This window comes from Macrobrachium rosenbergii, chromosome 53 (genome assembly GCF_040412425.1).
Source record: "Macrobrachium rosenbergii isolate ZJJX-2024 chromosome 53, ASM4041242v1, whole genome shotgun sequence".
NCBI classification, from domain to species: Eukaryota; Metazoa; Arthropoda; class Malacostraca; order Decapoda; family Palaemonidae; genus Macrobrachium; species Macrobrachium rosenbergii.
The window spans coordinates 13,387,803-13,406,755 of NC_089793.1; the positions used below are offsets into that span (position 1 = coordinate 13,387,803).

The 18,953-nt window shown below is 37.1% G+C and overlaps 3 protein-coding genes across 3 annotated transcripts in view; 1 reads left to right on the forward strand and 2 right to left on the reverse strand.

Annotated features, from left to right (window-relative positions):
* Positions 1–1,437: 1,437 nt before the first annotated feature.
* Positions 1,438–4,054, reverse strand: LOC136834307 (cuticle protein 7-like). Its single transcript, XM_067096726.1, has 3 exons — positions 3,918–4,054; positions 2,244–2,381; positions 1,438–1,874 (listed from the first exon to the last, which is right to left on the reverse strand). Exons 1-3 carry the CDS (start codon positions 3,927–3,929, stop codon positions 1,590–1,592), a joined length of 435 nt encoding a protein of 144 aa, XP_066952827.1. The 5' UTR covers positions 3,930–4,054; the 3' UTR covers positions 1,438–1,589.
* The window catches only part of LOC136834306 (zinc finger protein 888-like), a 145,770-nt gene continuing 130,738 nt past the window's right edge, over positions 3,922–18,953 (forward strand). Inside the window, exon 1 of the mRNA XM_067096724.1 lies at positions 3,922–4,107. The gene's annotated coding sequence lies outside the window, so the exon portion shown is untranslated. The remainder of the gene's footprint in view (positions 4,108–18,953) is intronic.
* LOC136834080 (cuticle protein 7-like) lies at positions 15,747–17,306 on the reverse strand. The gene is made up of 3 exons (XM_067096341.1): positions 17,241–17,306; positions 16,936–17,073; positions 15,747–16,094 (listed from the first exon to the last, which is right to left on the reverse strand). Exons 1-3 carry the CDS (start codon positions 17,250–17,252, stop codon positions 15,813–15,815), a joined length of 432 nt encoding a protein of 143 aa, XP_066952442.1. The 5' UTR covers positions 17,253–17,306; the 3' UTR covers positions 15,747–15,812.

The window sequence follows — 18,953 nt, forward strand, 5'->3', positions numbered from 1 at the left end:
ACACAGCTGGATGGGTATCTCATCTGTGGAACACATTAACATATCCCCAAATTTTATGTGTAGGGAATGAAAAAGAGAACAAATATACTTCAGCCAGTACATCTTCAAAGGTTGCTTACTGAGTTCCCAAATTTACTGGTCTACTCTTGAATATGCCCTGTCAGTTAGAAGATGTCTTGTTGAAACTACATGGCCTCGCTATAAAATATGTACTGTATATTCCAAGTAGAAGCCATGTGACTGATGAGAAGGCTCTCAAACTATGGAAATTTATCTTTTCCCCAGTTCAAATCTCAAGAGAACTTTTTGCTTTAGGTGATGAGAAAGAGTGATTTATAGGAATTGCAGTCACTGAACTTGGGTATTTAGGACGAGTGAGCTGTAGTTTAGAGCTTTACCTTTGTTTGCATGTTTTTATCAAAAATCTTTACTGAATGCTTTGGATGAATCTAGTCTGCACATTTCAGACAATATTGATTATCCTCTGTTATCTAAGATAATTGCCCATTTATTGTATTTTTATTCATTTTTGTTTCTTTAGTACAGCTATGTCAAAATTACAGTACAGTAATTACAGTTAACTTTTGAACTCTCTTAACAGACTAGTGCTTATTTGAAGTTTCGTGTCACTTTTGCCTCTATCTACACTCACTTTTTAGCCTTTTACTTTACCTCCATTCCCACTCCTTTTCTGTCTTGCTGTCATACTCTCTAACTATTGCTTATGAGTGCAAATGTGGCATTGCTGCCAGTTTCACCTTTAGATCCTTGTAATCCATCTCAGTTATTTTCTGGCTCTTTATCTAGCTGTCCAACCACTCCAACTCCCTCTTTTCACTGTCTTAAGCATTTCTTAAATTACAAGATCGTGCCTGCATTTGCCAGGTTTCTGTCATGTAGCTTATCTTATTTTAAAGTAGTTCTTGAGACCAATTAGTTACATCATCAGACTCATAGGGCTTGTCCAAAGGATGAGTTCTTTAATAGGAACTGAAATTGGATCAGGGTAAAGCTGAAGAAATTAGACAGGTAGGTGGAGAGAGACCCAAGGGAACAGACGAATAGCACAGTTCATTAAACACCTTGCAAAAAACCTGTAGTACCATCTGCAGTGTGTTATGCAAGTAAAAGAAGAATAAATGAACATGAAAACCTTAGGACTCTTATCCTTACAGTTGTATGTGTTTTTGATGCCTGATCATTGCAGGTGATAAATTTGTAGTTCATCATAGTTTGTGATCCAAGAATTTTGATGTCATATTTTTGCGCAATGGCTTGATGATTGTGGAAAGGCAAATAATTAATAACCATGATAGTAACTTTAATTTTGTGAAAATACTAGTACAGTAAACATGAAAAATAATGACAAATGTTTTATAATATTTGAAAGGGTAAATAATAAATAATATCAGGATATTATGCAGTGTCTGAATTAAGATGAGACATTAAGTTGAGAATAAAGATGTAGTTTTTTTTATTAACTTTTAAGACAATTTCAGAAATATTGAAAATTGACGCATTCAGTTTTTCACTAAGCTACATCATGAATATCACAATGTAAGTTTTATATTGAGGACTAAAGGACATCTTTATGCATAGACAGGAGATTGATAACTTGGGGTTGGTTCATAGGCAGGAGCAGACTTGTAGGGGGCTGGCTTGTGTTCAGGGTACTGGGCTTCCCCTTCATAAGTAACTTCAGCCACTAGACCATCACCATTGTCAGTGTACTTGACAGTTTGGATTCGTCCATCGGGAAGGTTGACTTTGTAGCTACCTTCAGTCTTGTATCCATCGCGAGCCTCTGAGTGGCCAAAATTATTGCCGGAATAATCATCAGCAACGCCATAATTGTATGTGTACTTTGGAGGTTCCTAATGGAGAATAGAAAGAATTAAATATATTTAATGTGATACTGTACTCTGAAAAGAAGTTTGTAATTTTTTACTGTGATAATTGGAAGAGAGGTACAGGGACATATCATGATCAGGAAATATGGGCAAAGCTGCAAACTTACACTTTTAAGATAAATAGAAGTAAAATATTTAGCCAGAGATATTTGAGTAGAACTATGTGTACCATCATGAATATTAACAGAATTTCCCCAGTCATATTCCACAAGAAATGGAATGTTAAAGTACCATTATATAGAATTTACGAGGATTGTTATTCATCAAGTAAACAGCGTATGTATTCCATGCCAGCATTAGGAAATTAACAGAGTTTAAGGTGACTGAACTTACATCAGGATATTCAGGTTCCTTGTAGGCGGATGGAGCTGAATATTTTGGTGGTGGTGGAGCGTATGTTGGAGGAGCCCCGTAGGCTGGTGGTCGGTCAGCAGTTGCCACTGCCAACAGCGATGCAATTGCCACGGCGATCTGATGGTTGGAATGAATGCTTAGTCGAGTAAAAATTACAGCTTTTCACAAGGTTTTCTGTAACTCTTCGTGGGGACGATGATATTCTCACATCGTTTGAATTATTGCCATTATTAATGTTATATGGTGTTGATGATCATAAATGAAGTGGTGAGGTAGAATGAGATGATGACACTTATCAGCAATGATGGAGTTTATAAAAAAAAAAACTTAACAGACAGTAGTGACATAATGTAAAATTATGATGATAATACTATTGAGGATGAAAATTACCATCTTGAATAACAATTGACGACAGTAGCTGAACCACACAATGTACAGTTATTTTAAATACCTCAGAGAGAACTTAGTGGAATTTTAAATATGAGAGGAACCGAACAAACTAACTATAATCTGGCGTAATTTACCTTATTTTACCAACGTTTTGGGAGGCATAACTATACATTAGGCGTTGTGTTACGTAACTTGAATAAAATTTTATTTTATACGTAGCAATGTGGAAGCCTCCTGTATGGAGTGTGGATGTTGGGTGCGAATGAAAGAAAAAATACTGAAGCTGTCGAGATGAACTGTTTAGTGTGTGTGTGTATTTTAAGAAGACTTGAAAAGTGTGAGAATGGGGAGTTCTTGCGGGTAATACAACATTAGCATTGCTGTAAGGATGAATCAATGCATTTTGAGATGTTTCGCGCATGTGGAAAGATTGGAAGACAATAAGTTGATGGGAGATGAGTTTATATCTTAAAAGCATTAAGATAAAGGATAGGACGACTTTGAAAGCGTTCGTTATACATGCATAAGTAGTGTTGGGATGTGCTTCAAGATAGGTAGTGAGAAAGAGGGACAAAAAAATTATAGCGCATAATATTACGTATGTATATTTCTTTTTATAATTATTTATATTTAACGTAACATTGTTAAGGTTGCTAGTGCCTCGACAGTTGAACAAGCCAGCGCTGAGCAGTTTACAAAAAAAAAAAAAAAAACAACTTTCCAGCTATTGAGCAACACGAAAGTATTTTGATGTTGGCTGGTTTGGGTCAAGTCAGCCTTATGGGAGCACGCACTCTTGACCTAGGGGACAATCGTGGTAAGGTGCGTAAGTGGGAAGGAAGCAGGTATGGCCGACCCGAGCCACCTTGTCAAAATAGGTAGAAGGGCACCAATTCAGTGTTGTAATGTTTCATCGGTTCAAATATTGTTGCACTCCACTACAATTTAAATAAAATAAAACAGTACAAGATAATTTGCAGCTATCGTTAAATTTGCAAAGAGCCATAAAATATCAATATTACGGTACTCCGTGTTTCAAACGAAGTTAAAAACATCACCAATGAGAAAAAATACTTAAATGAAATAATCACACCAAACCAATAAAAAATAACATATCTAGGTTATGATAGTTATTGCTGAAACCTTTTTATGGTACTGTATAAAAACGCATTGTTCCAAAACTCTCTGTTCGAAATCACTATAAACAATGGTAAACTTCTGAAAGACCAACAACTCTAACGGGACTGCAACCCTGCCGCCTACCTTCAGAGACATGGTAGCGAAGTATGATGGCAGGAATGGCCAACCAGTCTTTTTATATGCCTATCGACGCCTTTCCCTCAGACGTGAAGCCACCATGGTTGCAGGCACACCCGAGGGCACGCCCAAACGTACACCCGTGAGAGGTTGTACCTTGGACTCACACTAACCTTTCAGGGTTTATTACGGTAAGGTACGCACTTCTATGCCAACCATTTAAGCCCTAGAGTAGGCATTGTGGTATAATTATATGGCATAATTAATGGTATTATTTTACTTATGGACATTAATTGCTTTCAACATAAAATATAGGTTTTTCTGTTGTATTATGATGTGATTTGAATGATTTTAGGTTTATTTCCATCGCAAATGATACTTATCCTTCCCCGGCAAATGATATACTGTATACATAATTAATTACGACTTGTCAGAATACTGCACCCCCTCTCCATAGCTAATACAGCAAAACTGTAATCAGTAAACACAGTTTTGCTGTATTAGCTATGGAGAGGGGGTACAGTATTCTGACAAATTTTATTAATTTTACAGTATATCATTTGCCGGGGAAGGATAAGTTTTCATTTGCGATGGAAATAAACCTGAAAATCATTCAAATCACATCATAATACAACAGAGAAACCTATATTTTATGTTGAAAGCAATTAATGTCCATAAGTAAAATAATACCCCTGCCGTTATATAGAGAAGAGATTAACTTTTTAAGTGTCGTAGTACTATTAACTGTTATTGAAAACATATATGTTCATATATATAAATTCATTCGTTGTGATAATTTTCAAAAAGATTAACCCATAATTCAGCCAACAGCTTAGGGTGGTTCCAACTTCCAAGCCCAAGGCACGGGAGTGGTGTATTATCAAGAGCGTTATTGTGATAGAAAATGGGATGAAACTTATTGAAATTGTGCTCATAATCAAACTTTATTGAGTCTTCTGTGCAAATAGCTCCTGGGATGGATCTAAGCATAGCTGGTAAAAAAAATAAATAAATAAAAAGCCGGTAGATGTTCACAGCCTAGCAAGACCCCAGCCCCAACGCGACCGTCGTCAACCTTTTTCCTTCCGTGTCAAGGTTTCGCTTTTTCTCTTTCCGAAGGCGTCATAGTAATTACCGTCGGTTTGCTGTTGGTTTTTCCGTTTTACGTAATGCCGAATCGGTATTGTTTACGAAGGTTTTTGTTTGCCCTCGGGTTTTTTTTTCACTTATAGTTAAAAATATCAGAATTCGCATTGTTAACTTTGGTTTCATTTGCTGTAGGGTTTTCTCTTTATATTTAATACGTATATTGTTTTTGGCCTAGGTTAGTTTTGTTGGGGTTTCCCTTGATTTGTAGTATTGTTTCGAGATCTTTTTCGTGTACCAGGGTTTGTCAAAAAGCAAGGAATAAATACCCTAAAATACCTTTAGTACAGGTAATTAATTGCCAGATCGTAAAATTATCTCAATAAATTTATTCTTAAACTACTGTCAAAAAATCAGCGAAGGCCAACTAACGGGAATGTCATTACTATTATAGAAAAATTAAGTCAGTTTAGATTAAGCAAACCATGTTTTGGCACGGTCTCTTGTTTCCAGAGCAGTATGTAAGTAAAATGGAGATATCCGATCCATTTAAGTTAATGTAACTTTTTAGACCATATAGAAATCGTTTACTTAAACTAGAATAAGGTTATTTTCCTTGATGAGTGAAAAAACGATTTTGGACAAGACCCACATCTCAGAATTATATATGTTGTTAACATGAATGGTTCACCGCATTTCTTGTGTGGACATAGTAGTGGCACCTACCAGGACCCATGTATCCTCCCCCCACTTCCTTTTTATTGTTTTTTCATGCTGCGGATCTATGATTTATACAGCCGTAAAGGTAATTAAGTATATTTTCATAACTACATACGTAGGTCTTATACGAGGATCTTGAAATTGGCATTTGCAGGCATTGGTATTTCTGTGAGAGAAGAGTGAGATGAATTAAGACGAAATAAAACTGAAATGAGGAAACTGCATTGATTATGTTATCGTGGCGTTTTTTCACAGAAATGAGACGAATAGCAAAGGCCCTGCATTTTAGATGCCCTTAGACGATAGTAGTAGGTAGATTTGCAATGTTTCCCTCTATAAGATTGAGTCCTCGGCAGTTTGTCTTAAAAACGGCCCCGGCCTTATTTCTTCCCTTGGTACTTGGTAATCTCGCCGCCGCAACGTGATAAGTTTCATTTCTGTGGGGGTTTCAGCCTCATGTCTAGTTCCCTGACCACAGTTCCGTTCGGTAAAATCGGGTTGCAGGATTCGATGACTTTGCCCTTACGCTCACTTATCTCTGGATTAAGCTTGTCTTTCTTATTCTCCGTCCAATTCTTATTTTCCCCGAACCATTATAGACAAGAGCGTTGGATTTCTTCTCTCATTGGAATTTACCAATTGTTATGGAGTTTTGTAGAATGCATATATATGCTATATAATTTCACATTCAGTACAGTTGTTATTTGGTAGCCTATATACTGTACAGCAGTAGATTAGTTCTGGTTTGTGATAATTCAAAATACAGGGCAGCTCTAACAAATACGTTCAATATTGGCATTCTGTAATAGGTAAGGCTGAAGAAGCTCGTCCTTAAACCCTTCTGCAGCCAGCAATTTTTAGCCGAAGCAGTTGCGCAGCAACAGCAGTAATATTGGTAATAGTTCATACCTGGAAAAAATGTGTCATTTCAAAATGGTGTCTTTTGCAAGTAGTTTGAACTTTCTCTCTCTCTCTCTAATATATATATATATATATATATATATATATATATAATATATATATATATATATATATATATATATATATTTATATAGTTATATATATACATATGTATGTATGCATATATATATATATATATTTATATATATAGTTATATATATATATATATATATATATATATATTTATATATATAGTTATATATATACATGTATGTATGTATATATATGTGTGTGTGGATGTGTAAGCAAGAACATACATGAGATTATTGATAGGCTGCTAGTGCCATTCAGGCAGTCAGTTCTCCAAATTGTATGGGTAAACTGCCGATCTCTTGTCTGCCGTTAGTGTCCTTGATTTTAAGGATTTTCCCGATGGAGAAAAAGGAATATACCAAACAAAAACAAAAAATACAGTGGACGTCATAAGATCATTATTTCGCATTTTTTTTTTTTAGGTTTAATGCGTTACGTTCAATAAATAAATAGTTAGATCATTTTTTTACTTTATTTAACTGTCCGTAAATTTACTAGATATATTTCCTAGTTTTCTAGTCACCCTTTACATTTCAGTCCATTGAAATTTTCAAATGTTGACAGATCTAGGTAGATGATATATATTTACTTTATACACACACACACACACACACACACACACACACATATATATATATATATATATATATATATATATATATATATATATATATATATATATATAATGCTCACTAGCTAGAAGAGTTGGACGCTGATGCAGTGGTATAAACATTTCTGTTGAAACCTCTGTAGCCCGTGTCAGTGTTGGCCTCAGCAGCAAATTAAGTGTATGGTGGTTAGCCGATTGTAGATTGCAGGGGGGAGGGAGATGGGTATAAGGCTCGCAACCTTATCCCAAGAATTAACAGTTACTATATCTTAAACCCTTCTTAAAGGGTTGCCTCCAAGAAGAGTCATGGTAAGTTTCCGTTTGTCTCACAAACACGCACAGTTCGTCCGCGAGACTCCAGTGCCGATGGCGGTTGGCATTCCCCTTGCCGTCAGTGCACCTCATATGGTGCACTGTAGACATTACTTGATGTTCTTTGTATCGTCCCTTCGGCCCCTAGCTGCAACCCCTTTCATCCCTTTAACTGTACCTCCGTTCATATTCTTTTTCTTCCATCATACTTTCCACTCTCTCCTAACAATTGATTCATAGTGCAACTGCGCAGTTTTCCTCCTGTTACACCTTCCAGTCTTTATACTGTCAGTTTCGTTTTGCCGCAGAATGACCTCATAGCTTCCTATCGCTTGGCCTTTGTCCTAAATTCTTTATTTTATTCTAATCTGTTCCATTCCTTGTCGGTTGCCTCCTCACGTACTGACCAGATGAGTATTGACTAATCTGATGTGAAGAACAGTGGTATTGTGAACATGTTACTCTAGGCTATGCATGTAAGAAAAAACTGTAGGAGGGAAAAACAGCGCCGTTGTCGCGACCTGTAAGACGCGAAGAAGAGGGAGGCAAAAAAAAAAAAAAAAATGGAATCGTCGCCATAGTGTGACAGTGTTTGTTCAAACCATAGACATTGTGAATGTCATGTCGGGAGTAATGTATGATAAACGATGGCTGAGAATGAGACATTATTTTCTTCAAGTAAGAGAACTCTCTACTTTTCTAGCTGAAGTTTAGTCGCACCTCTCCCTAGCCAGCCAAAAAAATTTTATTTAGGAAAACTAGAGTAAATAGTTTGAAATTGATGCTCAAAGTTATATTAACTTTTGCCCGTATAGCTTCGGAGAAACAGTCGACCATGGCTTGTATGCTTAAAATAAAGTTGACCAGATACATTCTTGTTCTATTTTCGTTTTCGAGTAAAATGATTCACGGTGTGGCAACATGTTTACGGGTGATAGTTCAAGGATTCTTCATGCGGCGTAGACATCGGAAGTCGTTGTTTTGGTTGCGCCATAGACCGCCGTGTGGATCACTGTATTTTGACGAGTGAGCGAGCTTGTATTACGGTTGGTGGCGGTGCTCATGCGACTAAAGATAATATACCCCGTCGGTGCACTTCACGTGGTGCACCGTAGGCATTACTTAAGGTTCTTTGCCGAGTCCCTTCGGCCCTAGCTGCAGCCACTTTCATTCCTTTTTCTGTGCCTCCCTTCATTTTCTGTCTTCCGTCTGACTTTCCACCCGCTTTAACGATTGTTTCACATTGTAGCTGTGAGGTTTTCCTACTGTTTCACCTTTCAAACCATACTGTCAATTTCCTTTTCAGCGCTGAATGACCTCATAGGTCCCAGCGCGTGGCCGTTGGCCTAAATTTTATAAGCCAATCCAATCCTAAAGATAACATGCAAAGTACCATCGAATTTTGTGAAGCAGTCAGTATTACAGGGGAAACAGTAAGACTTTGGGACTGAAGCTACTGATAGTTCAAGTAATAGAAGACTTAAATTCGGAGATGGTGGCGGCAGTTGATAAGAACTTCAGATATGAGAAGCCGTGCAGTAAGACGAGAATATTAGAAGGAGAAGAACCATGTAATGTTTGGGAATGTTAGTCAGAAGGCGGTGTCGCACGGATACATTTCGTGGCGTCTTTTTTCTTAATAACCGAAGATGGTCGTGTGGGACGCTCCCACTTTTACTGTTTGGCCCATCAAAAAGATGTCATGAGATGAATTTCTGACCGCCTCCAGACTAATATTCCCAAACAGCATGAAGCTGTTTCATTCAGATTTCCTGGTCATTAAGCACGACCGCTTAGTACGGGTTTCCCTGATAGAATTTTAAATTACACCGCCTAAACGAAGTCTCGAGATGGATATCAATTCATCACTGACCCTTTGAAGGGGGAAAATGCACGTAAAACGAAGACAGTCAGTTTCCATTCTTTTACCGCAGCAGTGCATTTAGAGGCTGAAAAAGATCCGACCATGCAGGCCGTTCTTGTGAGTAAGGTAATTTACTGAGATTACTGTACTTCTGTATGGCTTGAACCTTCGTTATATGATTCCACCATGCTCCTGTAGATGCTCATTCAAAAACGATCAAACTCGTGCTGGGTTGATGTTATGGGACTCGTTCATTCTTATGGTAGGCTGAATAGTGAAGGAGCCTGATTAGCCTGGTTATTCCCATGGATCACATAGAATTCTTCTTAGCCTAATATACCACCCCTTTGCAGGACAAGTTCCTGGCTCACCAGGGAAGTAGCGTAAGACTTCCCTAATGCGCGTCAGATTCCCCGTTTTCCAAAGTGGCCTGCGAATTCCAGATATGACGTAGGTTGAAAACTTGCTTGATTATTACACTGAAATGCAAACGGCAGGGAGAGTCGCGTCAACCATCGTGAAACTCGAAATAAGTTAGAAAGTGCTTGGAAAAGTTCGAGCCCAACGGGTGGAGAGAGATGATTAGTAAGTGTTGACATAATATGTATGTTGCTTTGAAGACGCTTTATGAGAGTTGATGCCTCAGGTTAATGGAATTTTGTGATGGTGTGTTGAAGCGGAAGTTGGGGGGTTTGGTGGTAGACGCCCAGTGTGAGAAAGCTTGGGTTGGAGTTGTTCTATATGTACAATTATACGTAGCGTACCGAATGTTTTGTATACCTTAGTATATTAAAATGAACATGCGTATGGAGAGGGGGACACTGCTCACAAAAATTGTTCATGTTGTCTCGTACCTACTCACTCCTTTATTTATAGAAATATTTATTTTTATAATTGTTAAATGATAGAGTCAGTTTAGGGGACTGTTCGTTCACGAGTTCAAGTTGAGAAATGATGGAAGTGTTTAGAGGACTGCCAATTTACAAGTGGCACCACGAAAGAATGTAGATCACATTCCCCGCGGGTAATTGCTCCTTGACAATGCCAGGAGCGCAAAGAGGCACGCCTTCCTTCACTCGTTGCCTCATTTCCTTCGATAAACACCTCAATTCGCGAGTCTTTTCCCAGGAATCGTGGGTGTGGACTTCGGATCGGCTTGTGATTTTGCTCCGAGTAATGTTCGTGCAAGGTAACGATTTTCCCAGAGCGTTTTTAATTTTCAGGGGAACCTCATTCACTGCATGTTTTAAAAGACTCTCCTTGGCGATTACAGACATCGCAGATAATTATTGTCCAAAAATAACTTGAATTCTCGGAGGACTATTACATCGTCGGAAATGAACTTCATTGGCGATGGCGTATTTTTATTATTAAATTTAAAGTGGAAATTAAAAGGCAACTCTCGCTGAAATGACGCCTAATGTAGCATGTGTTCCGTAATGCTCATGTAAAGTGAATGAATAAAAAAACATTCTAACAGGTTCCACAAAACAAACAAGATCGTTGCGTGGCCTAAGGGTTGCCTTTGCCGAAAGCAAGGGACGTCTGACGCTATGACGCAAACGTTTACTCACATAAAAAGGACGTCTCCCGGTCAGCAGCCTGGCTGATACCACTCCTTGGTTGTCATCAGATCTACGCAAAAATAATTCCGACGTTTCCCCCCGTAGTTGGGCAGTGCTGTCAGTGCACCTCATGCGGGGCAGTGTAGGCATTACTTCAGGTTCTTTGCAGTGTCCCTTCGGCCCCTAGCTGTAACCCCTTTCATACTTTTTACTGTACCTCAGTTCGTATTATCTGTCTTATATCTTTCTTTCCAGCCTCTCTTATCAGTTGCTTCCTAGTGCAACTGCCAGGTTTTCCTCCCGTTACAACTTTCAAACCTTTCTACTCTCAATTTCCCTTTCAGCGATGAATGACCTCATAGATCCCAGCGCTTGCCTTTGGCCTAAATTCTATATTCCATTCTATTCAATCGAATCTATGCAAAAATAATTCCGACTACTCTGTCCAGTATATATGGCACTATTTTAAGACAGCACTTCTGAGTGTTTAGGTCTGAGGCTGCTGGTTCTTTCCCGTTCATTTAGTAGCATTGACGGTTTGTAGTGTCGCTTGCGTTGTTGTGAAAGCTTTGTGCCTACTTAATTATTCCACTACTTGACCTCTGCTCACTTTAAATTAGGATCATTGTCTATTCGCGGGGTGGATTTGGTATTACCGTAGGAAACAGGTCATCTTATTTTATTGATTTACCTTTGTGGAGGAATGAGAGAGAGAGAGAGAGAGAGAGAGAGAGAGAGAGAGAGAGAGAGAGAGATTTTGTCTTTCATAAGAAAGTGAGAAATTTGCGATTTTCTTGGCCTCCACAAAGTAATGTAGAGTGTCGTGACAGGATGGATATTACACAGCTGGTTTAGAGTATAAGGGACCCTTCAGTCCCCAAGAGTAATGATCAAAACACAGTACCTCGCGTTGCTTTTGAGGCGACACAGTGAAGATGTGACGGCGGAGTCGTTGATCTGATGCACTGCCTTTGATACAGGCCTGTTTTAAAAGGGAAGCTGAAGAAACGACATTCTAAATATGAAGTCGATATTATGGGCAGCGACGGACAAGGGCAATACGAACGTTGTATTTCTGAATGAGAGGCAAAAGCGAATTTTTTTCGAATTTAATGATCTGTTTTTTTTTCCGGGGTGTAAAGCCAAAATTAGCCAGCTGTAACCATACCAGTCTATTTGACTGTCATCAGTATTATCATTCAGGTATACGAAAAATGAGGCGTGCTTAGTACAGGGTTAATTGAAACAACGTAAAATGAATCTCCTAACGATACCTGAGCCAAGACTTTATTAAACTGTTTATGAGAGGGGAAACTACCTATCATGGACTGTTTGGTAACTGATGACTGTAACAAATCTTGACAGAACTAGAACTTGAGAGATCATTCAGCCAGTAGGAAAAAGGGTAAGAATAGATATAAATGGTTAAATTATAGACGAATCTTAACATTTTAACTAAGGTGGTCCTATTCGACCGCATCTGATTTTCAGAATGCTGATTTAGGCTCGCAACTACCGTGATTATGAGATAAGAAATTATCAGATTACGATCATAGAATTCCAGGCGTATTTTCAGGCCAGAGCATCCGTAAAGAATTCCAGGCATATTTTAAGGTCATTCTGGTATATTAAATCGAAATGTTTTCTGAATTAACTGTGATTACAGCATTCTGAAACACTTTATTAGATTTTTTTCAGTGGACATTCACGCAATGCCAGTTTTAGAGCTAAGGTTAGTTTCATTTGTGAACATTTGACAGGTGAGCTTGGCCTGTTGCTTGATATAAACATATCAGAATTCTGTGAAAACATGTATGCCAATGTACTTTAGTTTTATATGTAAAATAATGCATATAGAAACTCGTTCACAATTTTACAAGGCCATCGAGGGATCTTAGATTTATGTGGAATATCTCATTACGTACATGCTCGTGTATGTATACATACATATATATATATATATATATATATATATATATATATATATATATATATATATATATATATATATCTGTCCCACCTATATATACATACACACACATATATATGTACGGATACTTGATAATGTGCACTGTTTGTCCAAGAAAGCTTGTAACTTTTTGAATAAAAACTCCATTAGATACCATCCAGTTTGAATGAGGTCCTTTTAGTAATATATGTACGTATATATATATATATATATATATATATATATATATATATATATATATATATATCTGTCCACCTATATATACATACACACATATATATGTATATATATATATATATATATATATATATATATATATATATATATATATATATATATATATATATATATATATATATATATATATATATATATATATATATATTCGTTTACTAGGTTCGATAGATTTGCTATGAGGGTTCATGGATTTAAACATTGCATATGGGGTTGAAGTCACAGATGAATACTTCACACTTTTACCTTGAAAGCGAGCACCATAATGGCAAAGAGACCTTTTTATAATAACATTAACATCAAGGTTGGGTTAAGTCGAAGGTACCGCCCTTTAAGACCACTAGCTAAGCCGCAGACTTCGAAATACAACGAAAAAAAATTGTCTGTAGGAGAAATGAAAACGGAATGATTTTCTTGTCACTTGGGATAATTATCGGTGGTTACATCCACAAGGTTTCATAAAATGTTAGGCTAAGATCTTTTCCCTCCTAGTAAAAGTATGTAGTGCAAGACTTATTTATATATATTTCTGTGGGTGAGGCAAAATTTCCCCCGAGAGTAAAAGGCAAGTGAAGACTTTCAGTTATATTTTGATGCGTTTGGGTTAGGAAAATTTTACCTGCAAGTAAAGGGCTGTTGAGGACTAGCATTTACTATCATTTACGATCGTTGTATTTGTTGGTTCGGAGAAACGGTTATATCTTTCGGCAGTTTTGTTAAGCAATCTTACATAGTTTGTGGGTAGGTAATGTTATCATTGACTTCTAGTGGGAAAATCAATTACTGCTGCATTTCACGCACTTTTTTTTTTTTTGTCATCCTTGGTAACGATTTTACCACTTCTATATGACTTCTCACTCTTTCTTTAGTAACATATGCTACCCAGACAGTTTATTTCTACAGCGTAAAGCATTTTTCATTGACATTCTACGTTCCCAAGTAACATCCAACCATGCTTCCATATTCAATCCAAGTTTGCACACACCCTGTTTTAATCCTTGCTTAGCCCATTCTGTGACACAGCAGTTCTCTCACACTGCTGTCTTACGTTATACTCTGTCAACCATTTCCCATCCCTCCCTCATCCATATTAGTCTTCATTTCTCCATCATCTTGGTTTCCACCTGCCTTCATAACATTGTTATTGCTCATATTTGCTCTAAAACGTTCTGCTCTTGCAAATGCTTTCATACTCTTTTAACCAGTTTATGCAGTTTCTCTTCACTGTCCCAAATCAGTATTGCCATTCCACACGCCATTTGTAGCTCGGTGGTTAAGATGCTCGCTTCTTCAACAAGAGCTCTAGGGTTTGTTCCCAAACTAGCCAGAATATTATAGGCATGTTCTTTTGGCTTACTTTTGTCTTTGTCGACCTAAGCAGTAAATGGAGTACTTGTCAGTTGACTGTGGTAGGTTACAACTAGGGTAAGATAGGGTGGGACTAACAACTTCATTCAGGAAAACTCTAGAGGAACGGAAGGCTACTATCATCTGGAACTCTTTATATGGAAAAAAAATTAAAGCACTAGGTCCGGTCGATATATATATATATATATATATATATATATATATATATATATATATATATATATATATATATATATATATATATATATATCGATTTCAGCAGAGCCTTTATGGCTGAGGTTTTCTAGCCCCACGCCCTTGACTTGACTCCAGGAGATGCTGACACGCACATACTGTACAGCTGTGCGGACCTGTTGTCAGTAGGCTGGGGGGGCGATCCACGGACCTAGCAGACGTGAGCCGAGCTCTTTACTTACTCTGCATATTTGAGGTTAGAGAGAATCTACATTCGGAGATCAAAACGTTGGAATCGTTTATTAGCAACATTAATCACTTAAGGCCATAAATCTCTTTAAGTTGCCGGTTGGTTTTATTAAATGCCTTGGTTTTATGAAGGTTTTCACCCAGTGGAAAACTTTTGGATAAAAAAATATTTATATGAAGGTATTTCCAAACCCTGTTAAATTATTGTTAGTTGGGAAATTCTTGTTTTATTATGAAAAATATACGACGTATACCTGACAGAAGAAGACAGTATTGATCTCCGTAGCCTCAATGATTCAGTCGTTTTGCCATTCTACGTAACCTGCTAATTCCTTTGATTGATTGATTGATTATGAAATTTAGGATTATTCAGCGCCGTAATGAAGGTGAAATATATAAATTAATGGTATGATTGATAATGAATAAGTGAATGATGACACACTAGTAAAATTCAGTGTTAAAATATGAACGTAAAAAATGAAGAATAATATTAGATAGAACCATTCCTCTAGTCTTCTGCCATCCTGCTAGAGGAGATTTCTGGATGAGAAACTTGATCGATATTTCTCGGTTGAAGTTCATATGTGTACAAATGCAAATATGCATTTGCCGAAACTCTGATAAAGGCGAAAGACCAAACTGATGAATCAAGAAATAGACATTTATTTAATGGCACAAGAACGCGCTCCTGTCACTTCGAAACTCCATAAAGGGGAAATAAACAAACTCAAGACAGACCGATGACCATTTAGGAAAATCAGTAAGTAGGGGCAGCGTAGGCGAGGGCTGGTCTGTAAGCAGGAACAAGAGTAGGCCTATACTTAGGAGTTGGTGGATAGAAGGCCTCTCCCTGGTAAGTGACCTCGGCCACAAGACCGTTTCCGTTGTCGTAGTAAGTGACGGTCTGGATGCGCCCGTCGGGAAGGTGGACTCTGTAGCTGCCCTGGGTCTTGTAGCCGTCGCGGGATTCCTCGTGGGCGAAGTTGGCTCCAGAGTACCCGTCGGCGACGCCGTAGTTGAACTTGTAGTTGGGTGGTACCTGGTGGAAATTAGTGAAGGTTATTGCTACGTATGGTTATCGTTACACTGCGTTCGATAGGTAATCTACATAAAACTTCGTTTGTTTATTTTCTCCTAATTCTCTTCCTCGTCTTATCATTGTCGAGGTTGTTACTTGCTCTGTCTAGTACTGAGTACGATCATTTATCAGTTGTGGGTATGTTAATCTCTAATGTTTACTTGGTAATCGTATCGATGATGTTATGTTACTTAATTTTTAGGGATTTCCGATATATGACTTTTGTTTCTCAACAGACTTTTAAAGAAGTTATAAACAGTTGGTATACAGTATATATCTCAGGGCTTTCGATGCGCATGGGATTTGTATAAAAATAACTTTAGAATAGTAAGAAAGGAACGACATATTTATTTAGACGAATAATTATGAAATAAGTCCTTCAAAGAAGGCATCGTGCATACCCCATATAAAAAATGGGAAAAAGCACGTTAAACGAAGAAGTGACATTTATTTTCACATAGCATTATATTAGTTGCATGTAGTATTTGTTTAGTAATAGTTATGCGGAAAAAATATATAGATAACATGTTTATGTACAGGAAGCAATGAGTATTAAATTAGTTGGGTATTGTAGATTTGACTGTGTATATATACCACTTAGCATTATTCCAACCAAAACCACGTATGGCCAATATCTGTTTTCCCTGATGCCGTTAGAAGAGAGAGGAACTCCCCCAAAATTTCCTTCTCAAACTATTGAAATAAACTGTCACATCAAAGTTTCAAAATATACCCGAAACACAGAGCTTACGTAAATGATGTAATGAAGAGTGCATTATGAATTCCTTTTCAAGGTACTTACATCAGGGTACACTGGTGCCCTGTATGAGACGGGAGCGTGGTATACCGGGGCCGGGGGTGCGTAAGTCGGAGGAGCACCGTAGACAGGGGCCCTGTCTGCTGTGGCCAGAACCAAAACTGACGAGACAAAGAGGGCGACCTGTTTTGCAAAGAACAAACAAAGAAAACTCGTTACTTTAGACTCCTGGTTCATCCGTGACATGGTCAAACAAACACTTATGAAGGTTCTTGACGGACACTTATAGTTCAGCATCAAAACAAACAATAATTCTCTTTTAAAAAAAAGGTAGAAGTCCTTCTCCGTGCCTTGAGTGACATGATGCTCGGTTGATAGTCGGATAGAAGAGAGCCCGTTGCCCAGCGGAATGAGAGGGGTACACTAAGTGCCTGTATAGATCGTATACCAACTTTATATATAAGCCCGGGACTGACGACTTTCGCCTTCAGTCATAGCCAGAGGTCATATTGATCCAGATCCTTAATTAGATGATTAAGCATTTAGCAACAAATCATATGTAACCGGTTATCAGCGTTAATGGTTCGAGTTGATATGTCACCTGCACCTGACTGGTGTTCGGTTCGTTATGGGAATTGCTACAATGCTATGATTAAGAGCTGTTGCAACTCGTGTCGAATTTGATACTGAAATGTAATTGGAACCGCTGTTAGTTGCATATGATTTCTTTGTTATAACGGATACATTAAAGGGGCGAGGCGGTGGGGGGAGGGGGTGAAGATGCCGGCCGGGTTGGCGGTGATGATATTCACTGTAGAAAATAATGAACCGCTAGATGCAATTGAACACTGCGCGTTTGTACTCTTACACTTTGTATTTAATAAAGATTGTGCATAACGAGAAATACAAAGTCAGTCACAACGTTATACAATAAAGCTTTATTATTTTGGAATTGTTTTTATGGGAAATAAGTGAAATTTGGGAATTGATTAAACTCGCAATCATTTTTATAGCATAAATATCAAACAAGCATCATTGTTAGATTTTATTTTAACGCGTCTCCACTTTTGGATGTTGATTTTATAGTGAGTTTTTTGTATGTTTTACCTTAACTAGAGTTTCATTCAGAAATGGAGAATGAAAAGAATCTTTTTAATTCTGACTAGTGTTTGTGTATATCCGAATTGCTCGGGCCATTATGACTTTCTTGTATGATAAAGTAATGTAATTATATATATATATATATATATATATATATATATATATATATATATATATATATATATATATATATATATATATCGTATTCACATATGCATATATACGTTATATATAATGATAAAATAATATATAGATATAACATACGTATATATACTGTATATTAAATATATATGATTGTATATACTGTATATATGTATATATACATACATGCATACATACATAAACATTTTTATATATATGTGTATACAGTATATATATATATATATATATATATATACAGTATATATATAAATGTAAAAATAAATATATGTATATATAATGCGTGTGTATGTAATACTTTAAGATAATTCACAAGAAAGTCATATTGGCCGTTGCAATTTGGTTATAAACGAACGTTAGTCAGAATTTAAAAGATGCTTTCTCATTCTCCATTTCATTTAAATGAAACTAGTTAAGACAAAACGTTTTATTTTTAAGGAAAACTCCCTAGAAAATCAGCATCCAAATGTGGAGGAGCGTTAAAACAAAATCATCTAACAATGATACGTGTTTCTTACTTATGCTATAAGAAATATTGTGAGTTTAATTAATTCCCCAAATTCATTTATTTCCCATAAAAATCGTTTCAAAATAATAAAGCTTTCTTATAACTTTGTGACAGACTTTTTATTTCTCGTTATGCATAATCCTAATTGTATACAATGCACGTATACGAGTATACAAACGCGTAGTGTTCAATTGTATCTAGCAGTATGTCATTCCACAGGAAACATCATTCCCTTTCCCCCTCTTCTCTACCGTCCCCCCGCCCCGACCCCACACGCCTCTGTTACAGCACAGAA